The sequence below is a fragment of the Heterodontus francisci genome, chromosome 9 (assembly GCF_036365525.1).
Source record: "Heterodontus francisci isolate sHetFra1 chromosome 9, sHetFra1.hap1, whole genome shotgun sequence".
In the NCBI taxonomy this organism is placed as follows: Eukaryota; Metazoa; Chordata; class Chondrichthyes; order Heterodontiformes; family Heterodontidae; genus Heterodontus; species Heterodontus francisci.
Genome location: NC_090379.1, coordinates 65,915,541 through 65,939,356, shown reverse-complemented (window position 1 = coordinate 65,939,356; position 23,816 = coordinate 65,915,541). Strand labels below are relative to the sequence as shown.

The 23,816-nt window shown below is 39.4% G+C and overlaps 1 protein-coding gene across 3 annotated transcripts; it reads right to left on the bottom strand.

The window, feature by feature from the left end:
• Window positions 1-9,772: 9,772 nt before the first annotated feature.
• lrfn5a (leucine rich repeat and fibronectin type III domain containing 5a) lies at window positions 9,773-23,369 on the bottom strand. 3 transcript variants are annotated; one of them, XM_068038318.1, is made up of 4 exons: window positions 22,965-23,369; window positions 18,266-18,514; window positions 12,988-14,398; window positions 9,773-12,271 (listed from the first exon to the last, which is right to left on the bottom strand). In XM_068038318.1, exons 3-4 carry the CDS (start codon window positions 14,376-14,378, stop codon window positions 11,338-11,340), a joined length of 2,325 nt encoding a protein of 774 aa, XP_067894419.1. In that variant the 5' UTR covers window positions 14,379-14,398; window positions 18,266-18,514; window positions 22,965-23,369; the 3' UTR covers window positions 9,773-11,337. The 3 variants fall into 3 exon arrangements, with proteins under 3 accessions (XP_067894419.1, XP_067894420.1, XP_067894421.1); XM_068038319.1 differs by lacking the exon at window positions 22,965-23,369 and adding an exon at window positions 22,235-22,341; XM_068038320.1 differs by lacking the exon at window positions 18,266-18,514.
• Between the last annotated feature and the right edge of the window lie 447 nt (window positions 23,370-23,816).

Genomic DNA, 23,816 nt, shown 5'->3' with positions numbered 1-23,816 from the left:
TGGAAGGTTGTCTACTGTAAATATATAATTATATTTCATGACCCTTACTCATATGCATGTTACTTATATTTGGGTCTCAAGGCAAGGATCGCCACTCTTGAGTAATGGGTGCAGGGGTTCACCCATGAGAGTGATCTAAGATACAAGTGCTGAAATAATTTAGGATAGAAAGGTTAGAAAAGACCCAAAAGCACACGGGATCAGAGGTGAGCTGGCAAGATGGATACAGAACTGGCTCTGTCATAGAAGACAGAGGGTAGCAGTGGAAGGGTGCTTTTCTGAATGGAGGGATGTGACTAGTGGTGTTCCGCAGGGATCAGTGCTGGGACCTTTGCTCTTTGTAAAATGATTTGGAGGAAAATGTAGCTGGACTGATTCGTAAGTTTGCGGACGACATAAAGGTTAGTGGAGTTGCGGACAGTGATGAGGATTGTCAGAGGATACAGCAGGATATAGATCGGTTGGAGACATGGGCGGAGAAATAGCAGATGGAGTTTAATCCGGACAAATGTGAGGTAATGCATTTTGGAAGATCTAATGCAGGTGGGAAGTATACAGTAAATGGCAGAACCCTTAGGAGTATTGACAGGCAGAGAGATCTGGGCGTACAGGTCCACAGGTCACTGAAAGTGGCAACGCAGGTGGATAAGGTTGTCAAGAAGGCATACGGCATGCTTGCCTTCATCGGTCAGGGCATAGAGTATAAAAATTGGCAAGTCATGCTGCAGCTGTACAGAACTTTAGTTAGGCCACACTTAGAATATTGCGTGCAATTCTGGTTGCCACACTACCAGAAGGACATGGAGGCTTTGGAGAGGGTACAGAAGAGGTTTACCAGGATGTTGCCTGGACTGGAGGGCATTAGCTATGAGGAGAGGTTGGATAAACTCGGGTTGTTTTCACTGGAACGACGGAGGTGGAGGGGCGACATGATAGAGGTTTACAAAGTTATAAGCGGCATGGACAGAGTGGATAGTCAGGAGCTTTTTTCCAGGGTGCAAGAGTCAGTTACTAGGGGACATAGGTTTAAGGTGAGAGGGGCAAAGTTTAGAGGGGATGTGCGAGGCAAGTTCTTTACACAGAGGGTGGTGAGTGCCTGGAACTTGCTGCCAGGGGAGGTGGTGGAAGCAGGTACGATAGTGACGTTTAAGAGGCATCTTGACAAATACATGAATAGGATGGGAATAGAGGGATACGGTCCCCGGAAGTGCAGAAGGTTTTAGTTTAGGCAGGCATCAAGATCGGCACAGGCTTGGAGGGCCGAATGGCCTGTTCCTGTGCTGTACTGTTCTTTGTTCTTTGTTCATACCAGTAGTGTAGCATAGAGCTTCACTTTGTTCATTCAGACCTAAAGCAAGGTTTACAACAAGTCACATATTAACAGTTTTACAGAAGACAAATGGCCAAACTAAACCTTGGAAAGGGGTAAAGAAAGAATCAGAGCTGGCTAACGTAACTGAAGAGCAGTAGAAGGAGAATGGGAAACAGTAACATAGATGGAAACGAGAGAAAGAATTAAGTGATTTCAAGCTCACAGAGAAAGAGAAAAAGTATGGTCATGCTCTTGAGCTAGCAGAGAAACATATTGACAGCAAGTCTGGTAAGTGCAAGTATAACTTTAGCTCCTATCTCTTAAATTAGTTAAAACTAATAGAATTCAATTTGTTAAGAAAAAGATGATCTAGAGACTTATATTCTAGCTTCTATGTCAGCATATAAGTCAAATATGTCAAGGCTGAAAAGTTTACACCCCCGCCTAATGATAAAGTGTTTGCAGTTTTCTCCTGTTGATTGATAGAATGAACGATGAAACTGTCTTGAATGCTAATCTTAACAATTATGACCTAAAGCCTGAAGTATAGAGGCAGAAGTATAAGACATTGAGGAAATCTTCACATTGTGCATATAGTGAATTGGTAGCTAGAATTTGGGATGGGAAATTATTGCTGAGTAGTAAAATTATAAAAGATTATAGTGATCTTCATTACCAACTGTTGAAGGTGTGATTTCCACATGTGGCTCCAGATGATTTCAGGATATACAAAGGTCAGGTAAAGCAACAAAAGGTCAGACAGAGGGAGATATGCCTAATCAAGAATGCACCCACAGCCCTGACCACTGCATATTGTTATGATCAAGGGAGGAGGAGTGCACTGTCTTTACTAGTTCCACTTTTCCACAGGTCACAACATATATTTAAATGTTTACCCAGTTACTGATACTGTCAATCATATACTCTACTCATTATCCCCAAATAAAATACATGAACCAAGTTTCTTTGATAAACAACAAAATTATCAGTTTATTAAAGAACAAGACTTATCCAGTAACAAAGCAAAACATTAGCACACAGATTGAAATTGAAGGTTCCCTTTTCACCTTAGCCCAAACACACACACACACACACACACACACACACACGTTAAAGAAAAATAAAGACATACATAGATCTTTTACAAAATAAAAACTTTGGCCAAATACTTATTAATCCTTGAAGAAAAAGGATGGGATATGTTGTGTCCCAGAGATGGCATACAGCTTGGCATCCAAGTACACATAGATGGGTCACTGGGACCTTTTCTGAAGCAGTTCTTTTCAGGTGGCGTAGAAATGTAATCTGGCAGGCTATCCAGGAGTGTCTCAGGACAAATTCAGCATCAGGGTTTTTAGCTCTCACACACTGAATTTTTCAAAGTTTTGCAGAGACAGGAGGAAAGAGATGAGCTGGGTGCTTTTCTCTTGGCAGGCTGATCTCCAACTGCCTTCAAACATAGTTCACATCCCAACTGAACCAAAACGGGCTGGATTTTAAAGGCCCTCTGACGCCAGGAATGGTGGCGATAGGGCAATGAAGATAGGAATGGAGGAGGCCCGCCACCGATGCGACGCCAATGCCAGCAGGCCGCGTACCGATCCCGGCAGCAGCGGTGAGGCTTTGTGGCGGCCGCCCCACCACTCGGCGACAGGACCTGCATTAAAATATGTTAATGGCTACTTACTATGCAGGCCTCAGTGATTCTACCAGCAGGTTGGTATCTTCATTCTTGCGGCCAGCAATAGTGCGCCTTCGAATCCCCGTTCATGAAAAAAGGTGCGACACCTGTAGGGAGGGGGTAGGAGGTGATTTTCTTTGTGCTGGGGGCGGGGTGTGGGGAGCAGGGTTGCAATGCTTTGGATTGGTCAGGGGGGTGAGGGGGGGACGGGAAGGGTAAAGCACAAAGGTTCCAAACTTTGTGCGGGGGGGGGGGGGAGGGGGGTGGAGAAGGTCAAATTTTCAAGGTAGGTATTCCACGGAGGGAGGTGGAAGGGCAGGAATGATGTGCAATGCTATTGGGGTGGGGTGGGGTAGGGGGTGGGAGAGTTCATGGCAAGGCTTTTTATTCATTTTTATAATTTTTAATGTAACTATCCCTTTAAAATCTAAATGCTCAGTTAGGGCTCTATGCCCTTTGAAAATGGTGCCGGCACCTGCACATTGGCACCGGATGCCAGTGCTGGTGATGGCTCGCCTGCCCCCTTCACGTCATTGGGATGGCGGGGGAGGGCAGTCACCCCGGACATGTAATGTGTTGCCGCATTTGGAATCATGGTGGCTCCGCGACGTGAGCCCCGTGCATGCGGGCCACAGTTTTTTACGCCCACCACCTACTTTGGCGGTGGACTCTTAAAATGCAGCTCAATATCTCAGATGTGAAACCAGCTCCTGACCTTCATAAATCTTGACATGTCACTTCTCTGTAAACATCTCCCCACATCACCAAGGTTTCTGTTGTTTGTTGAGCTTAAGGCATGTGACATCCAGTAAACATTTGTTTTCAAACAAGACCTCTCAGCCACCCTCCAAACAAAGGCAAAGTCCAACATCTATGGAATCTCCCCAGTCTTAAATGAATCCATCTCCAAAATTCTAACACACGAATCCTCAAAAAAAAAATTTAAAAATAGAAGCACTTTCATAACAATATTATGTGAAGACTGGGCACATAGCAGGAAGAGCACTTGCATTACCTGCCTAAAGTCCCTGCAGAGAGGTTGAACAGTTTTGTGGGAAGGGCAAGAATTCCAGTGACTGCGCTGTTGGAAAGTTCTCTTTATGGATAGTTGACTAAGTCATTCAACCAATGGTACCAATGGATGAAGTGTGCATTGGGATTCTATGTACGTCATAGGACCTCGATTAGCAAACCATAATGAGATGCCAGTTAAAATCAGACAGGCACCTGGGCTGTCCATGAGGAGGCCCTCAGTAAAATGGTAGCAGGTGGGAATGGCACGGGGGACCGAGTAGAAAGTACAGCACAGCTACTTGTAGGCAGTTATTGTGCTGATCCTAGCTTTTTGGTTTGAGGTAAACAATGTCAATGAATGGGATAACTGAGAAAATGCAACAAAGCTCCGAAGCAACCTCTAATTATAAATGAACTCGACAAAAGAATGATATCATAGGTCCCATGCGAAATGGGGAAAATGTGCACATCAGCGACTATAGACTTAGGCTTGGAAATCAGTGGAGACTCCACTATTGTAAGTGCAGAGGAGGGAGCCCTCATCAAAGGCCAGAAACGCTGTCCAAAATACTAAGGGGTTATTTGGATAGCCCGGGCTGGCTGCCAGCAAAGGTGCACCAGTGGCAACTTTCCTGGCTTGAGTTGAAACACCTTGTAAAGAGAAGCAGAATCTTCCGGATGCCCAATTAGTCCAAAGAAAAACAGCTTTTTCCAAATTTGCGGCTCCCCTTCAATCTACTCCAACTAGAGAAGATGATCAATTCATTCTGGGATCAATTAGTGTGCTCTAGTAAAGGTTTTGGAGCAATGTAGCCTCTAACTTTTTTTGGAATGCTCAGGCAATTTGTTTAAGTGCATGGCCGCTTTCAATTTTTCTGTGGGGTCATGCACGCACTAACGTAAAGCAGATGATCTGTGCGCAGCCTGAACAGGAATTTTTGGGTTGCTGTGTAGCCACATAGCTTAGAGGGAACATTGGTTTGAAGCCTTCAGAAGTCCTCAAAGGTACTTACATCAGGTCTCAATTAGCATGTGTTCCGCTGAAGCCTTTAGGGGAAATTAAAAGGGGAATTTCATGGGGAAATCCAGGAATTCCCCTTGAACACACTCACTTGATATAGTGAAAGAGGCAGGGGCAAGTGCAATATCCAAGAAACACCCTGCCCCAACCAGAATTTAAAGGTTTGGCCCAAAGTCAATGGGAAAGTAAAATCGGGCAGAGTGAGAAATGAGCGGCTGATTGGCCCAGGAGAGCAGTATACCGGTTTGCTGACATGTTCTCGCCTCATGGCCACATCCATGTTCCAACAATGTTCCTTTGAAAAAGCACATAAATCACTCTCCTAGTTTAGCTTAGAAAAAAAAAGCAGCCAAAAATAAAGTCAAATATCACCAAAATGTTCTCAAGTAGCCTAACAATTCCAAACAGAGATTTACCTTAATGGAAGCATGTAGACTGCAGCAATCCAAGAATGAAACAGTTTACTACACCAAGATGCTTCATCACTCTTCAATTGACAATTGCTTATACTGAACATAGAAAACTAAAAATCACTCTCTTGCAAAAGCCCTAGTGCCTGTCTTCCGTATTCCCATGAAGTGCCTCCTCAGCGTCTACAGCAGAGAAGATGGAAAGCTGTTGAATGTCCATTAAGGACCCATTAGATGGCCACGTTGGGTGACCTTGAATAGATCTAGGCATTGGGGGCTCAGCTGTAGACTACAATATCTTGGCAGCAACCAGGCTAGTCAGGCTCAGCCAGCTGTCTGGCACCAACAAAGGCACAGTATGGCAGGTGAGAAGGCTCGCTGTCCTTCTGAGAGAGTACACTATGTGCCTCCCCCATAGAACCAATGTCATTCTCATGGGCTGCATCTCAGCACTCCCACTGCTTTGTCTGAAAACAGACTTCAGGAATGATGTGATGGTCTCAAAATCTCTATTGATGCTTTGAATCTTTGAAAGCCAAAGAGTTGCTGAACCCAAGAGCCAAAATGGCAAAAGTCTGAGCTTCCACGGAAGCTGTCAGAGCTGGCACCAGAGGCTCCATCATTATGGGCCAATGCAGTATTCTTAGAGCTCACCACTCACTCCGTGGTTGACTGCATGGTGTGGATGTTGTGTGGAGTTGGAGTTGAATTCCACCCTGTTTCAGGCAGGCCAATATACTTTAGATGCTCACACTGTACAGCTACCAGCTTTCTTCTGTAGGCTGGGTTTTACAGGCAATCACCTCTGGCCTTTGCAGCAGGTCTAGGAAGTGAGGATGTCCTCTGCTGATATGCATCCTATCCTTGCTCCTGCATACTTGTGATCAGTGAATCTCTCAGTGTGGACTGTCTATTCTGGCCTCTAAACTATGTGGGGTGCCAAACTTAGAGCTGGTCCTTGCTTGGGTCAGGCTGAGTGACACTTGCATCTTCTGGAGGGCTGTCCTCCCCTTCCTCCATCCATGCTGTGCGGTCTGAAGTTTCAGCCTCTAAAAAGGAAGAGAGAGACAAGGGTTAATAGTTAATGGCAAAGTTAAGTGGAAATAGACGAATGGCAACTGAAAGCACAGCCCTTTGTCATGCATAGCCTGAGTGTGAAATTTCAGAGAGAAGGGAAGAGGGTGAGTTAGTCAAAAACCTTGTGGGACATTTCTCCAGCCCCCAGAGGCCATACTCCTGACACATGTCTTGTCTACAATGGTCTCTTCCAGAAACTGGGCATCTATGTATGGTGGATCTCCTTTATTGGTTGCCTGCTCCCTGTTATTGTGCGCCAGCTTTTCTTGCAAGAAAGAAGGGAGTTTCTAGTGTTAGCCTGTTGAGATTTTTTGAGCAGGTTAATGTCAGGGTAGAATAATATTGCTGATGTATAAAAGATAGCACAAGTTTGAGGTGAAGCAAGTGAAAGAAGTGAGAATTAATACAGCAGCAGGTGTCTGTAGCAGCAGAAAAAGGTGGAACAAAGAGTGCTTCAGTAATTGGAGGAGAGTTGTGGGAAGCAGGGAAGGTAAGTTGTGCGAGTGCTGAGGTCACAGGTAATGCAGGGCTAAGTAGAATGAGAGATATGAGTTATGAGTCTGACCTCAGTAGCCATTGTGAGGTCATTAAATTTATTTCGGCATTGTAGCCAGGTCCTTGGAGTGATAGGTCTGGTGCTGACCTGCTTTGCCCCCTCTGCCTAGTGTTACTGGGAAGCTAGACAGCGTACCTTCTTGCTCCTGTGAAGAAAGAGGAACTCCCTCATCCACCAACACCTCCAAATCAGCATCAACAGCAGGGAGGCCTTCCAGCATCTCTTCTGCTTGCCATTTTACTAGCGTTCAGAATTACAGCCACAGTGTACCTTCCTCGTAAGAAGTTCTGATTGTTTTTAACCAATGCCAGTGACATTTCATTTCCCATTCCCCCATTTGGCGAGCTATCAATGAAGAGCATGAGTAACACTGACAACTCATTTATTTCATGCTAAGCAGGCACAGGGACCAATTTAGTACAACACCCAAGTCCGCAAGAACAGGTGTGCGATCAGAACTCACCGACCATTTTGCCTCTTGTTTGGCCATAACAAATTTAGTCCCCTGTGTTACAGTCATATCCTTGACCATCAAAGCTACAAATGTGAAAAAAATAAAAGTGGAACATTGCTCAATGACCCTGCAATTATTTATATGTGTGCCAGATAGTATTTGTGAAGATGATAGCCTGGAAAATTAAACTTGTCAACAAGTGACAAGATTAACCAATACAATGTGGTCAGCTACAAAAACATTCAAATACAACATGGTGCTCACTGACACTGTTTTGATGTGCCTAAGTACACTGGAAATAATAACTGTGTCCTTTCCAGTTCTGAGCTGCAGGTTTGTGTGGCTTTTCAAAATGGGATTGTTCAACTAATGTTGTATCATAGAGTACTTGTTGCTGAGAAGGTATCTATTATGGGACCTGAACTGAGATAAGATAAATCAGCATATCAATCAAAGACCTCAACTGTGTCAAAAAACATTTTATTACATTTGGGCTGGATAAAACACAGGTTCCAAGGGAAGCATTAAACAAATTAAGCTACCTAAATCCTTTGTTCCTCCAGTCCTAATATGGACCAAGTGATCCAGTTATTCTCCTTGACAAACAATTGGCTTGCAATTCTTAATAGAACACTCAGTGGTACAATGCATTTGCATCCTATCCTTTCATCTTTCGTCTTGGTTCAAATCCAGTCCAGACTCCTGAAATGAATATCTATTCTCTCTGGCTCTAAGAAATATACATAAGATCAGACAAATCTTGATCAAGCTCTAAACTGGCATGAGATCACAGCACAAAACTACCCACAAATTGGCATGAAAGAGACAGCCTGACTCAAATATAAGCATAGCTGTTAAGGAAAAATAAATCACATTGATGCAATAAGATGGGCTGTAAGGACTTTCTGTGGTTTAAGGAATGTTATTAGGACCAAAATGTCATTTGCATTTGACTATACTGGGGGTGCTGAATGTTAAGCAATGCCAAAAGAAATGTCCCAATCACCAAAAAATATCAATCGGAAAATTATAAATCATCTTAAGCACTTTGCAGACTATTTTCACAACTTCTATCACACAAAATATTTACATGAAAAAAATAACACATTGATCAATTCCTTGTACTGCAGATGTTGCCTATTTCTTTGGTAATTTGCCAGGCCAAACATTCTACCTTATCTAACTAACATGGCATTTTATTTTTATTTTCTTAAAGTAATTTCTTACTAAAACAAATTGCAGGAACAAAATCAAAAATTGTGTGTTTTCAAACAATAAGAAGATAGGAACTTATCTTCAGTTTTGAGAAACAGTTTAGAATCCAGCAGTTTACAATCCATCACACTGAGATGCTTGGATGCAGTAAGGGACAATAAATGTTTAAAAATGAAGGGTCATGGACCTGAAACATTAACTCTGCTTCTCTCTCCACAGATGCTGCCAGACCAGCTGAGTATTTCCAGCATTTCTTGTTTTTATTTCAGATTTCCAGCATCAGCAGTATTTTGCTTTTATTATTATTACAATAAGTGTTTAATTTGAGCAGCCGTGAAAGGGAAAACTCTGTATTTTCAAACAGATTTTCAGAACAGCTTTTTTCAGGTGGAAACCTAGCACACTTTATCAGAAATACAGGGGAAAAGAAAAACAAAAATTCTGATTTTATTGTTAATATTCAGATTGTTCTCTGAATCTCGGCAAGCAAATAGATGACAGTAAGTGACTTGTTTTGGAAAAAATTGTCAAAAGTTAGAATCGTAAAAGTTTCTTCCATCAAACCTAGGTGGGCTTCAATGTCAAAATAAAAGAATATAATAAAGACCTATCTTTTACTTTATTCCTTGAATGCAGTGAATGAATCAATGATCGCACATTTTGAGATTTTACCTTAGAATGATCAACATTTTAAAAGATTCAAAAAATCTTTTTTTGTCATAGGGCAGAAAACATCTATACCTCAAACTACACTAATTACTCCAAGGGCAGAAGAAAATATACCCAAATACTGATAAGCACACTGAAAGCATTTTCGAAAACTACCTTTGAGACAGTCTCCAGGCAGTCTTTATAGACAGCTGGTCTCCTGAGGCATCACGTTTGAATCATTAATTCATTTTCTGGACTGGCGGGATCAGCAGATAAAGCTAGTTTCAATACACAAGGGTTCTATAAGAAGGATTTCATTGCATAGCGTACTCTCTATGTTTACAAGAGCTTACAAACACAAAAAGTCAGACAGATTACGAGCCCATTTAAATATCTAAACTTTATTTTCAAAGAGCGAAACACATAGAAACAGGTTACACTTTTTATTGAAATGAGTGCATTTGACAGGTCTGTGTAAACCTTCCTGATAAAATAAAACCAGGTTTGTCATTACTCTGCTGCTAGGTTTCAGAAAACACTCCTTGTAAAATCCTTGGATGGACTGACTATCTTAAGTGTTTCTATCAGGTTAGGTCAAGCCATGATATAATGTGTGCTTCACTTTACAAATTGCATATGTTAAAAGGAGTCTAAAAATGTTTACCAGATAATAGGAGTGAGCACAACACAACCTTCACTAACTGGGTTGGTTAGATGTGGTCTGGGGCACAACCAGGATGTTATCAGCTTGCTTTGGATTTTGGATTTCTTGAAAAGTGGATGTTCACGTTCTTCGACAAGAAATACAATCCCAAACTTGATGAAAACTTGGCACAGAGTTTCCAATAAAACTATTACATTTTTCCCAGTAGTTAAATGGCTCAGAACTGTGATCGCGTTTGGCTGGATTTTAGCTCAGACCACACCAGCCCATTTATTTGAAATGCTGTCTCTTTGCTCATTTCTACCAGGTAAATAATGAATTTAGCAGTTGGGTTCTTCAAATGTCATACTATAGTAATATGCTTTGTAAAAAATGTCTTTCTATTTTAATGCTTGGCCTGATATTAGATTAAATAAATCTGTTTTTCCGATTCTTTACACATTCTAGATCATACCATTTTCCTTGTGTACTTTTGTATGAGGATAATTTCACAAAAATAGCGTTAGAATCAGTTGAAGCACTTCAGTAGCGGGCCTTAATGCAGCTCCTTTGAGTGGCAATATTTTCATTTAATGGCTCCTTTGAGTGGTAGTCAGACTATGAATACTTGATTTAAATGCAAAGATTACATTACCACAACCATTACTTTTTCTGATACAGGACTGGCACCCTTATTATGGAAGTTCAATCATTTTAGATGACTTAGCTGGCAGTATGGAGTACCTCTATCAGTCTTGACTGGGCAACCACAATTTTCAGGCCCTGCCTAATTGCACATATAACAGCTATTCATTGTACTAACACTGGCCGAGTATACTTATTTAATCCTTTATTGTACACAACATAACAACACAGAGTTGTTTTATCTGTACAGCATTTGCCTGAAAACAAAAGGCATTTACCATTGTCACTGAAAAGAAACATACAGCTCAATTTTTTTTAAAAATATCAATTTATTAAGTAGTCCATAAATAGGCTTTTTTTTCTTTAAGATGAAGGAAACCATATTTCCTTGGTCAAAGGCTTAGGTGAAAATTTTTCACTCATTTATCCCCATACTCCAGAACCAGAAAGCCAATCCTAAAGCAGGATAAGGCACTGGTGCTTAATCATGCTTTACCTTCATGTCTTTCAGTGCTGCCAGTTGATTTCTATCGAAGAATTGCGTGCATGAGCCAGTTCCATTACTACCTTGCTGGAAATGCCATCAAACAGAAAGACAAGCATCGAATTCCCAAACTGTTACAAGGCAGTGTTCCTTCACTGAAACATATTTAAAATGTCACACGGTGCTTTCCATTATCCACTCAGAACTTGAGAAAGTGGCTTTCCCACTGTCAGCATCAGAGTTTTCCAACTGTAATAACATCCCATTCATTGACATGCTCCTTTTTGACCACAGGCTGCTAATCTTTTGTGAATGAGTATAGCAATGATACTCTGATAAATCTCCATTGAGTGAATATCTCCGCTTAGCTCTGCTTGTTTCTGTTGGCAGAGTAAGATATTTAATAGACTTAGATTGTGCTCGTCTAAAAGTGGGAGTCTCTTTCAGAGAAATTGGAGCACATGAGGGCTTCTGTAAAGTTGCAGTATTTTCCCTTTTCTTTTTGGATGACTCGACATTGGTGAAAGCTTCCATTGGTCTTTCGACACTTGACTTTGGTCCAGCCTTTCTTTTCAGCTTTTGAGATGCACTAACACCTGTAGTCCAGTCAAGTGGCATGATGGAGGTAGTGGTAGCACAGTCCTGGCTCACAGCAGAATCTAACGGTTGCGTTTTGGGATCTTTATGATACTGTGTGTTTTCTTCTTGTCCCATGATGACTTTAGAAGTTGAGTGGGCTAATATTCCGCTACACATTTGCAAATGAGCTCCATTTGTCTGAGAGTAGACATTACTGACCTTTGTCATCTTATGTGGGTCATTATTGTTGCACACCTTGTATCTAATCATAAGTATGATAATGAAGACCAACACAGAGGCCACGATAATTCCACCGATTATAATTATCATGGTTCCTCCCAGAAACTGAGATGGCATAAAATGGCAGCGAACGTAATCCTGGTCTGTGGTAAATTGTATGCAGCCGACAACCCTGGTAGCTGTGAGGGAGGTGATGCCATCATCGTAGATCGCTAAGACACATAAATCATATTGTGTTCCTGCAGCCAGGTTAGTGACGAGGAAAGTTTTGCTTGTGGAAGGAATCATTCTAAGGGACAATATGCGGACTCTCATTAGTACACCTTTAAATACTTAATTCTTTTCTCTTAATTAGCAAGAAGAGCTCTATTTTTGTTGCTATAATTGAAAGCTTAAAGCCTTTGGAGGTGCCTTGGGGCAAATAACACATTTAGCTGTGCGCATAGCTGCATCTTTATTTTACACGACAAAACTTGTAAACTCATTGCCAGACCTTAATAAAATAAATTTTGAATTTTTTTTAAAAGCCATGCTATAATTTGAAGTTGAAAGGGGAATGTTAAAATATGTTGCCAGGACAAAAAATAAATCTACATAAAAGCGAACTACAAAAGAAATGAATCAATTACTGAGGAAGTCACAATCCGATTGATTTTGGGTGTCTTAATCTGAAGTGCCTTTTGCATTTTTTTTTAAGTGTCATCACACAACAGCCAACCTTTAAGAGACAGATTTGAACTGTGATGTACCAGCACGCACAGAATAAAGTAAGATTATAGCACAGGATTAAGGATTAGTATAGTATTATAAGAGTTTTACTCTTGCTTGTTTATTACCATGCAAAGGAAAACAATGCATTAATAATTGACCATATCCTTATAAAGCTCACATGAAGCTGTAATGTGACAGTGGTTTCACCTCCATTAATAAAACACTGCGTTAACAAAATCAATATAGGACCAACTGATTAAGTACTAAAGTGTAGAAACAGCTGAAAAGGCTTACCTGTAAACAAGTGAGTCATCATAAGAACCATTATACTGAATCTGGAACATACGAATACCAGGGATATTATGCTGCAAATTAAATTTAATAAGTGCAGATGACGATGAAGTTTCAGTAACTGTCACCCTCTTTTCTGGTTTGGCCTTAGTGTCACTAACACTATTACTAGTGTTTGAACCAGATTTAGTGGAAGTAGAAATGTCAGACGAGCCAGGATCCGGCTCATGAATGTGGTTTGTACTGTTAACTAAATGCGGGAGTTTGATTATATGAAGTTCCACCACTGCAGTGGTTTCTCCAGCAGCATTTGAAGCAATGCAGGTGAAAGTGCCTGTATCTTTAACAGTAGTTATGAGGATGTCTAAGGTTCCATTATTATATAAAGCTGTCCGCGATGAATTTGAAATGAGCTTGCCTTCAGGTGAACTCCAGTGGATGGAGGGGTCTGGGTCCCCAATGGCCTTGCACTTCAGTGTCGCACGTTGGCCTTCTAAAACTCTGAGCTCATGTGTATAGCGAGTAATCAGGGGCTGATCACAGATAAACTCTTCTTCTGGAATTGACCAAAAGTATCGGCCTGAAAGATGCTGAGGTGAGGCACAGGTCTCCAGATCATCATCCCTTGAAAGACGGCGCAGCCAGAGTAACTCACAGTTGCAATGCAAGGGATTCCCTCCAAAGCTTAATGTAAAACTTGGTGGGTTTAAGAGTCCTGAGTAGGCTAGTACCTGAGCTCTAGTGAATAATGGATCAGGTGGGAGCTTCCGCAATTTATTAGATGTCATATCCAATCGAGTCAACTTGTGAAGATGGGAGAAGGTCCCCTCATCAATTTGTTCAATCATGTTATGGTCCATGCTGAATGTATGCAAGTTGACCATCTTCTGAACTGCTTCCCAGGGAATAGATTTTAAATTATTATAGGATACATCCAACTCTTCAAGAGACAATAAAATATCATTAAAAGCTTCTGAGGAAATGTCAATTAGTTGATTGTTATTGACTACTAAATGGTGAAGGTTTGAAAGTCCACTAAATATGTCATTCGTGATCTGGGTTAGTCTGTTGCTATTCAAATGTAAGGCCCGCAGATTGCGCAGGTCTGCAAATGCCTGTGGTGCAACATAATTTATTGTATTCCGTGACAATGTAAGGTCAACCAGGCTGGTCATGTTAGCAAAGTCTTTTCTTTTAATGATTGTAATGAAATTATCTCCTAAACGTAGCTCCACTGTCCTTCTGTCAATGTTTGATGGGACAAAGAGAAGTCCTTTTTTGGCACAAAGAGTTGCAAGGTTTGGAGACAGATTCTGACAGATACAACGCTTGGGACAGACCTGGGCCTTCACTGTCATACCAATTAACAGCAGATAAAAAAGCAGTTTTTCCATTGTAAATCAGGTTAACTAGCCTGGAAAAGAAACAGAATGTTTAGAAAATAAATGGAGCAACCATTAATTATTCAGTCATTATGAACTTTAGTCCGCTTGTTCTAAAGCATTTTCAAAGCAAAGACGATTCCAGGGATTGTTTTGAATCATTCTCAGTGCAAATGTATTAATAGTCATTTAAATTATTGAGCAGCAAGATGATGCAGTATGCTGATGCACCAATGAACTGAGTAATGGAACAACGGGAGATAAGTTTGCCCCTGTAATTCTCTATGTGGTGGGTTCCCAAACTTGGCTGTGCCACTGGAAAGATGTGAATAAAAACTAATTTACTCACAAGAGAAAATTGAAAAGAGAAACACCCAAGCCTACTTCTGTATACCCCTAATTGCTAGATCAATATCAATGTTTAACAGAAGCTTCACAGTAATTCATCCACACACCCTTGTAGTCAATTAGTACTGCAACATGTAAGCAGATGTAAACAGAATTGGGTTAGTTGGGGGTCTTAAAATGGGGGTGATAATTTAAGAAGTTAAAAAAGTACAGAGCATTGTTAATAACTTAATGCAATATTGATTAGATCTACACATTCAGATTCCATATAGAAGAGAAGTCTATTCAATTATTAACTGCACTGTCTGAAAAATATATGGCAAATGAAAGCCCCTCATGGCAAATTTGCATACTGTGAAGGTAACACAATTAAAGTTGCTTATAAAAATGAATAGTGAACTGGAAATGTAATGTACTCCAGTGAGTTTGTTCCTTGTTACAATTTTTTCTTGTTTTATTTATTTCTATCTGAATGGTAGTAAACAAAATACTAAATACTCTCACAAATCTCTCACAGAACTGCTCATAGTGAGTTGGAGGTTTTATAAGAACAAGATTATTATCAGGGAACCTGATTTATCAACATTGAGGGCACAGTCATGAGATCTGGGGGTACCAGGAAAGGGTCTGGGTCTACACTGTGGAGGGAACTCTGGGACCACTGCAGCAAGTCCTGGGATCACTGGATGAAGGATCCTGACATCTGACAGTATGAGAGAGGGAAATGCCAGCATCCTGGAACATTGAGAGTAGTCCTGGAATCAATGAGCCCTGGAAATGCAGTGTTGGGAATTTTGAGGGGTTCCAGGATCTGGAAAGGGAAGGAAGTTCTGCAGTCAATTTAACCGGGGAGTGGTCTTAGGAGCTTTTCGGGTAGGAAGCAGGCTGAATTGAGGGTTGTTGCGATTGCATAATATTGGGGGCAGGGTCTAGCAGCCCTGTGGAGGGTCCAACAGATGGTACCCAAACTGCCCTTGGCCCCTTTTGGAATATGAGGCCCCAATACCCCCTTCCTTCCCCACCACTGCTACCTTGCCTCCACTCTTGATTTATCTGTAACCCCTCTTGCACCATCAGGCATCTCATCCAACTGCTCTCTCCATTATCACCAGTTCCTGTTTTTTACATTCGATCTTAAAGCATCTAGTTCATTCGTGAGTTTGCTGCTTCATACAACGTTTAACAAACATAAATTTCCAGAAAGAAACATAAATGAGCACATGAAACATTCAAACATGCATTGTTTATGCAGTTTCCTAGCTTTTAATTTTAAAAATCGCTTAAGCTTAAAATGGTTCAGAAGAGAAAGATTGTTTTGACTGGCGAATAGAAAATACATTCCCAGTAAACAATCTTTGGTGAGAATTAAAATAGCATTAAAAGGAACCACAGCTGCTTGTAATCACAACTATATTAATCACAGGCGTTGTCTAGTTGAGCATTTCATAACAGAAAAGTTGCGAGATCGGCTTGAAATAAATGTTTGAGAAATTAATCTTCAGTTGTTTTAAAATCTTAGAAGGAGAAAAGTAACTGATAAAACCTCAGAGAACAATTTGAAAAATGCTTCTGTTTCAACCAATAATGTATTCTGGGAAATTCTGCAACTTGTACATGCTCAGAATCTAGAGATACGGATTAATTTCCATCCAACTGTTATGAGATAAAACTATCCAGTTGAAATTTTTGATGCAGGCTTTTGAAATCTGAATGAAATTATTAAAATATTTTCTGTAAAACAATATTTTGGACATTAAAAAAATTCAGTCACTAAGAAAAATGTCAGATACTTTTTCTTCAAAAACTATCTTTTGTGATTTATTTGGTTCCTCGACAAAGCATGATTGTGAATAAAAATAATGTTTAGATAGAATATTTCTCATTATGAATGTTGATATAAGAATTTCTATTATAAATGTTCAAATAGGCAATTCAATGTAAGATGTCAACGTAAGGTGTATGACTGACAACTTTAACCCAGGAAGTAAGGTTTGTGGCAGCTAAGTGTATGCCATATGCGAGACGATTATAATATATGGAATGTAAATGATGTAGCAAATGAGAAAAGGTATCATGAATTCACAAAGATTTCTGCTGATTATTTTACAGGGAAAAATGTGTGCATGTTATATAGTTAATGTCTATCATAAAACAGAATGCTTGTTTTTAGTTATATAAAACACTATTCCAAAAGACACGGCACATCATTTTTACTTGTGTCCTCCATTTCACAGTATTCAGTATTTCAGAAGGGAACTGTCATTGAATTGGTGGCTAATTTCTAATTATCGCTCTGAGGTAGAAAATGTTTATTGGAAAAGTATGGCTGGTTTTAATGTAATTTGAAGCCTTAATATATCATTAAGAACTTCAAATAGTGCAATTAAAAATCTCCAGTTTAACAAATAGTCTCATTCATAGCTGCAAAGAAATTGTAATGACAATCAATCTAAACTACAAAAGTGTAGGTAAGACACAAGCACAATACTGTATTAATATTCATGATATTCAAACACCTTTTTTTATCATTCCAACTAGTAATGCGATTGTTTCAATTTTTTGAAGCATTCACAGTGCATTCAAAATATGACAGTGTGACTGCTCAGGAGCAATGTCAGAGGTAGCTCACCAGGGTTGGAATGAGCAATGTAAAATAGTATGTTTATTAATGCTGCAGTGTTAAAATATTTCATAACCTGTTATATTAAAGAAATCTACCCATACAGTTGCATCCAGCAGTGATAAGGCTGTCAATTTACAGTGCTCTTTCCGACCCTGCTGAGATGCATGAGATCACACAGTACATCAAAAAGCAAACAAAATATTATTTCAATATAATTCTTGAAATGTAACTGAATCAAATTAAAGAACTTGCAGAAAGATAGAACTGAGGAAAACAATTGACAGAAAGTCTCAATCCTGTTCCTGACAATTCTTGTAAATTTAACTGCAGTCCTAATCATTTTATTAAGCTGTCTTTGCTGTTGCAGTGTTGCATATTTATTATTACTTGGGTAAGGCTCAGACCTTTAAAGGACATTATTATAATATAAAAAAATACTAAATTAAATTCAAGATCAATCAGATTCAGAATCAGATTTGCATTTATCATCAATTAAATTCATGATCATCTAAATGTGCACTAGTTACTGACAAGTGATGCCATCGGTTTACTGCTATGGTATAAATTACAGCTTAGGTATGATTCTAAGCATTAATCACAGATTTGTGCAATTCTGCTGTGTCATGTTATGCTGATTTGCCACAAACATTAGGGCTCTAAGTCCATATTTTAAAAATTAATTACCATCCATGTAATTGTTGAGTAAATTACATTTATTCGTTGGGGTTTCTGCTCACTATAGTTATGTCATAGAGGTAGAAATTCCCAATGATGATGTAATGGAAAAATGGTGGATTGATATGATAGATTAAATTACCTGGAAAAAATTGGTTTAGGTGAGAAGATATGGAATCACTCTCTAAAATGTGTTGTCACAAATATGTAAACTTCCTTCCAGTCCATAAGGGTTCCGTTTGGAGATACTCACACTGAACACCAACGCTTATCTGAAATATTGTGTTTTTTGTTTCTTCCACTTGTAAATATGAAAATGAACATTCACGATATAGTTATTTGAATGGACAGTAATCTTCCAACCTGAATTACCCAAACAGGGTCAAATTCAGACATCCACGAAGAAATCTGAAATGCTCCAATACAGGGTTCTTTGGTGTTGTTCAGGCTTTCACTCATAGAAAACCCTCTTTATAATGTTGCTTTCTGACTGTGAATCAATCTGAAATAGAACAAGATGGGCAAATGTGGATTGTTTAGATTCATAGTTTTCTAACCATATAGTAAATGGTGGCAAGCATGTAGTGAGACATTTTATGAGTTCTTATCGGTTCTGTCAATATACATGACCAATTGGCAGTGTTTGGTCAAAATTTAGTGATGCTCAATTTTTCTAAGATCTTGGGTGCCAATGTATGGCAATTGTTTAAATAAATATACAGTTATTTATGTTTTCTCTTTAATCCATCAAATTGGATTTCCATTGAAGTTAATGTCTAACACCAGAGATCAACATTTTTGGTGATCTTAATTTAAATGGATCCAAATCTTGATCTTTGACTGAAGTTTCATTTTGGAAGAATATAACTATCCAGAATTTCATTACGATTTCTATTTTAAAAGCAATTAAAAAGTGACAAAAATGGCTAATTAATTACAATTCACTGCCATCTGAAAGTTTATATGGCGTAAAAGAGTTATATTGTTTAGCAAGATAATTTTACAAGATGAAAAATCCACAAAAGAAAATCAGAGCTCCAATATGGTGATGGTAATAGAGTTTTGCATCATTCTTAGAATAACTTATGCTACTTTGCTAAAGTTTCAAGGCTGTGTATTTCAAATACTTTATTGTTAGATGCCATACCACCAGCACTACTAATATGTGGCTTTTCGGTCACATATGTGAATTGCATTGACAATTATCTCGTGTGGCACGATGCAAACTATGATGTGAGCCAAGGATTGTGGGATATTAAATCCAGTTTCAATTCAGCTTGTCTTTTCTCATTTGTTTAATTGAAGTTGAGGCTACAACTAACCAAAACAGTGAGTAGCTCAGTAAGAACTAGATATTTTCCATACAATGGTAAAAAATAATCACATATCAGTTATTTTATGTGTATTTTAGAACTGCCATGAGTTGTTTAAACTTATGCACATTTAAAAGTATTAGGACATTGGAAAAGATCAACAAATGTATTACATAAATCTTCCAATATTAGGGTTAAAATTTGCTAGGCATTTGGAACCTTCTGGAGATTATTTAAGAGATTGTCCCTGAATCAGCTTCAGGGCAAAAGAGGAAGTAACTAACTGACTGAGTGACAGTAGTGAGAGAAGAAAAAGTAAGAAAATATAAAGAGATGGAACATATTTGCACAATAATAATATTTAGAAAGAGGGAAAACATGACAATTAAGAGAATGTAGAATCAGAATCAAAAGAAACTGTAGTAAAAAAAAACAAAGAAACCATGAAAATAGAAAACAGGATTTGAGAAAGGTAGCGAGGAAAGGGAAATAGGAAGGAGAAATAAAAGGAAATAAGGATTTATAAAGCAATAAATCCTTTGAAAACAAATAAGTGAGGACAAAGTGCAGAAGTTAAAAATTTCAAAAAAAGAGTAATTGACAAAGGAAGGAAAATGAATGAATGTGAATTAGCTTGCAGTTATGGTCAAACGGTCAACGTCTCATTAGGAATCTGGGCACTGATCCTTAGTAGCTATTGATAATGCTGGGCATTTGAGAATTTCATAGTAACATGATATTTACATCACTAAGACCTTATGATAACACTGCACCAGTCTTCCTAAATTTGAGTGACCTGCATTTAGTTGCCACCTGACTGCAGAGAGGCATACAAAAGCCCACCCCAATCATAACTGCTAAGCAGGTTTGTCTCTCACCGAACATTTTAATTAAGATAAAGCTCCTTCAATTTTTTGTTTGATGCTGATTTGTATCAACAAACCATGGCTATTCTGGTGTGGAAAGAAGAATGGATCTTAAATGAACCAGGTAAAATTGGTGAAATGACTATGCAGGCATCAGAAGGTCAGTACAATTGCCTTCCAGTGCTCTGCCCTATTGTCTTAAAATGACTCATGCTATAGTAACTTTGTAGAAATCAACTGAGAAATTGTGCAGCCAGGAGGATGCAGATTCATTGTAGCACTGCACCTCCATTTTTTAATACAGACTGCATACTTTTTGATAGGCAGTGTTTGTCTTAGCTGTTCATGAAGTAACAGAATATATTTGTAACACTAAAGAGTCAAGGCTGTAAATATTACCCTTAAGTTAATTTTTTTTGTAGAGATTTAATTTTTTCCCAATAATATTTACGCTTCCTACTCCACTAAATAAAAAAACACCAGAGCGATGAATGCAGCAGATACATTCCATTCACTTAGCACTTATGCTGGGAACATAGTAATCTAGACCAGGCTGTCAGCATACATCATTTTACTCACTGGCAGAGCTTGCTTTTAAATAGCATTAGCCACAGAAATGTCACAATGATTCATTTTGAATTTTCCTTGAAAACAACATGTAACAACAAGGCCTAACAATATTCAAAAGATCACAACTGTAAAGGACATTGGATAGTTCAGACTGATGTATATTCACTAACTAGTGAATCTGTGTCCATGACGAGGTAATCTGACAGTTTGGATTGAATAATATCAAGATTAGTTTTGTTGCACTTTCTACCAGAACTGCTGTTTGTCCCTTTTGGATTAATTAACATGAGTAAGCCATAAAAGCATTGCCAGTCTGGGCACTGATATCCAGTAGAGTAGATAAACTGTCACCTTTGAAGTTTCCTGCCGTTATAGTCTTGTCTCATTCTAGCCTCCTGAGTTATTCAGCTGACAGGGATGTCACTGTGTTTTTCTATTGCTGAAGAGGAGGCATAACCTGAATTCTAGCACCACCAGACAGCAAAGTCCAAGCTATGAGTTGTTCATATCAATGATACAATATTTTGAAGTGCAGCAATTAAGTATTGATATAAAAGGCAGCAGATGAGTCCTTAATTATCTGTTCAAAATTAAATTTGAATGTGAACCATTTTGGTCTATTTAGTTGACTGGAAAATATTTATCTTGTCACCTCAAAGTTTTGGCTTTAAAAAAAAAGGACTGCATCTATACAATATTGGTCTGTCAGTGCCAAATGAGCATTAGAGCTTTGAATAATTCAGTTGCTACAATATGACATTTAACATTCATGAGGCCAGTCTATAGCAATTGATCTTGTTAACCTCTGCAGGCATTGCCGGACCATATTAGTAAAGATCATAAACTAGGACACAAAAGAAGAAGTAAATTAACACAATAACTTGTCTGAAAAGCTGCCATCACCTTGGTCATCACCCCACTGTTCTCAGCAATCAGCAATTAGATCATGCTCACCGTAAAACCAAGCCGTATACGAAAAATCGGGGGGCGGGACGGGCGGAGGAGATTGGTTAACAAACTGAATAGGAATGTTCCTTGACATAAGATGGACATTGGATATTTCTTTCTATAAAGATTTAGCATTTTGTTAATATGAGAATAATTATTCATTCACAGGGGATGTGTGAAACAGAAGGAAACATCATTATCGGAAAACTCTTGCTTAAAACCCTTACTGTACAAATTCAGATGAGAAAAAGGCACAATCATAACCATGATGTTTTTCTTCAATAAAATAAACTTCAACCATGTTTTAAACTGAAATTTCAATCCTTTCTCGTATCTTTTTTTTACCATCGTCAGTTGAATCTAAGATTGTACACAAGTATATTATTCGGGCTGTCTTTGTATGTTACGGTAGCAGATGCGTGCCCCAGATAACACTGGCCCTCAGCAGAATTGCACTACGGTAAACGACAGCTGTTTTTTTTTTACCTCGTTGCACTAGAGAGATCATATTTACGGGACTCTTACCTTCGGGTACTATAATGTAATGGCACTGCAGATTTAGTATTTTGCAGCGTTGAAAATAAGATGTTTTCTTCTCCTCTGGCATAGTTCCTCTGCTCTTCTACATACCTTCAATCTCTAGACAGGCCACTTACTGAGACCAACTCAGGGGGGACAAAGTAAGTATTCTTTAGAAATTGGGTCGATTTATATGGGCGTTTTTTTTTAAAGGCGGGGATAAGGCAGCAGTGCATCTCTGCTTTGTCTTACAGGAGCATGTTTGCAAATATTCTTCAGTGAAAAGAGCCAGTAAAAGCTGATCTGTCGAGCATAGCTTTTCGATTAAATTTCCCTCAAGCAGCCTGCGGACGAAATCCATTTGATTTCAGCGTGCTAACTGTAGTTCTACAATAACAATTTGAGGCAACAGATATGCTTGCAAAACACTCGATATCGTATTTAGTTAATACACTCGATCCGGTATCCTGAAGGCTGCTCTGACCTTGCAACATACCTGTATCAAGTTTAAAAATAAACCTTAAGCTATTGCTTACGGTGAAGCTTCCCTTACAATGCAGCATGAACACCTTGAACAGTACACGATGCCCATGAGGCACTGAACACCGTGCAATGCAAAAAAAACAGGCATGATTCGGTGCTAAAAATGAACCCCGAATATATTACACATTGTACTGAGTTTTAAAAAATCATAAGTGAAAACAGATATGACAAAATGCTGAAATCCAAGAGTTACCTTTAAGGACGAACATCAGCCCTGCCCAGTTAGCTAAGGATCAGGGTAAGTGTGTCTTCTCACTCATCTCTTTCTCTTCTCATTACCTCAAGTCACTATTACAATCTATAGAATCTGCACGGTAAACTGTTGTCTATAGCGATGTGCTCCAAAAGGGCCATTTTTCAAAGCAGCCAAATCAAAAGACAAAAGCAGAATGCCATCCGTGTGTAGAAAACACCTTCAATTCAGAGGCTTGCATATATCCTCACAGTTAAACTTCAAAATACACATTTTCCAGGACACGGCGAAGAGCGGAGACATGCTCCCTGGGTCCATTCAGCGGCGATGTGGCTCTCCTGCTGTATACAGCAGGAACCGAGAGCAGCTTTCCTCCGCATCAAGCAAGCTGCTCTATTAGCTAAGCAAACGTCTCTGCAGTGAGAGCGATCAAGTGGCTGAGATGGGAAAGTCAGATCAAATCTCAGCAGGCAGAATTGCACCGTTGCACCTAGCACTTCCCCCAGCGCAGCCTCCACGCTGAGTTAATCCTCAGAGTGATCGAGTGCTACATTATCTCCCCCTCTCTCTCACGTACGGATGGACTTCAGAAAGCTCTCGCCCACTTTCGCTTCATAAGAAGAACCGCTGGCCAACAAGTTCGTTTTAAATCAATGTCATTCTGATTGTGTTCAAACAAAAAAAAATACAAGCCTTGGATACACGTACACCATGTCACTCCTATGCTCTCACAGAGCTAGAGACAAGGGTTTGCACCGCCGATGGTGGCATCCCATCAAGTTTGCTACAAGGGTGGGTTCCTTCTTGAGCAGAGAGCAAAATCCCTGTTTCCAGCGTTAGCTGGGAAATGGC

Excerpts from the sequence above, each read along its gene's own strand:
- lrfn5a (XM_068038318.1), bottom strand. The coding sequence starts at position 14,378 with ATGGAAAAACTGCTTTTTTATCTGCTGTTAATTGGTATGACAGTGAAG. Across the intron at positions 12,272-12,987 it reads GATGACTCACTTGTTTACAG|AATGATTCCTTCCACAAGCA; the intron begins GTAAGCCTTTTC and ends ATTGTCCCTTAG.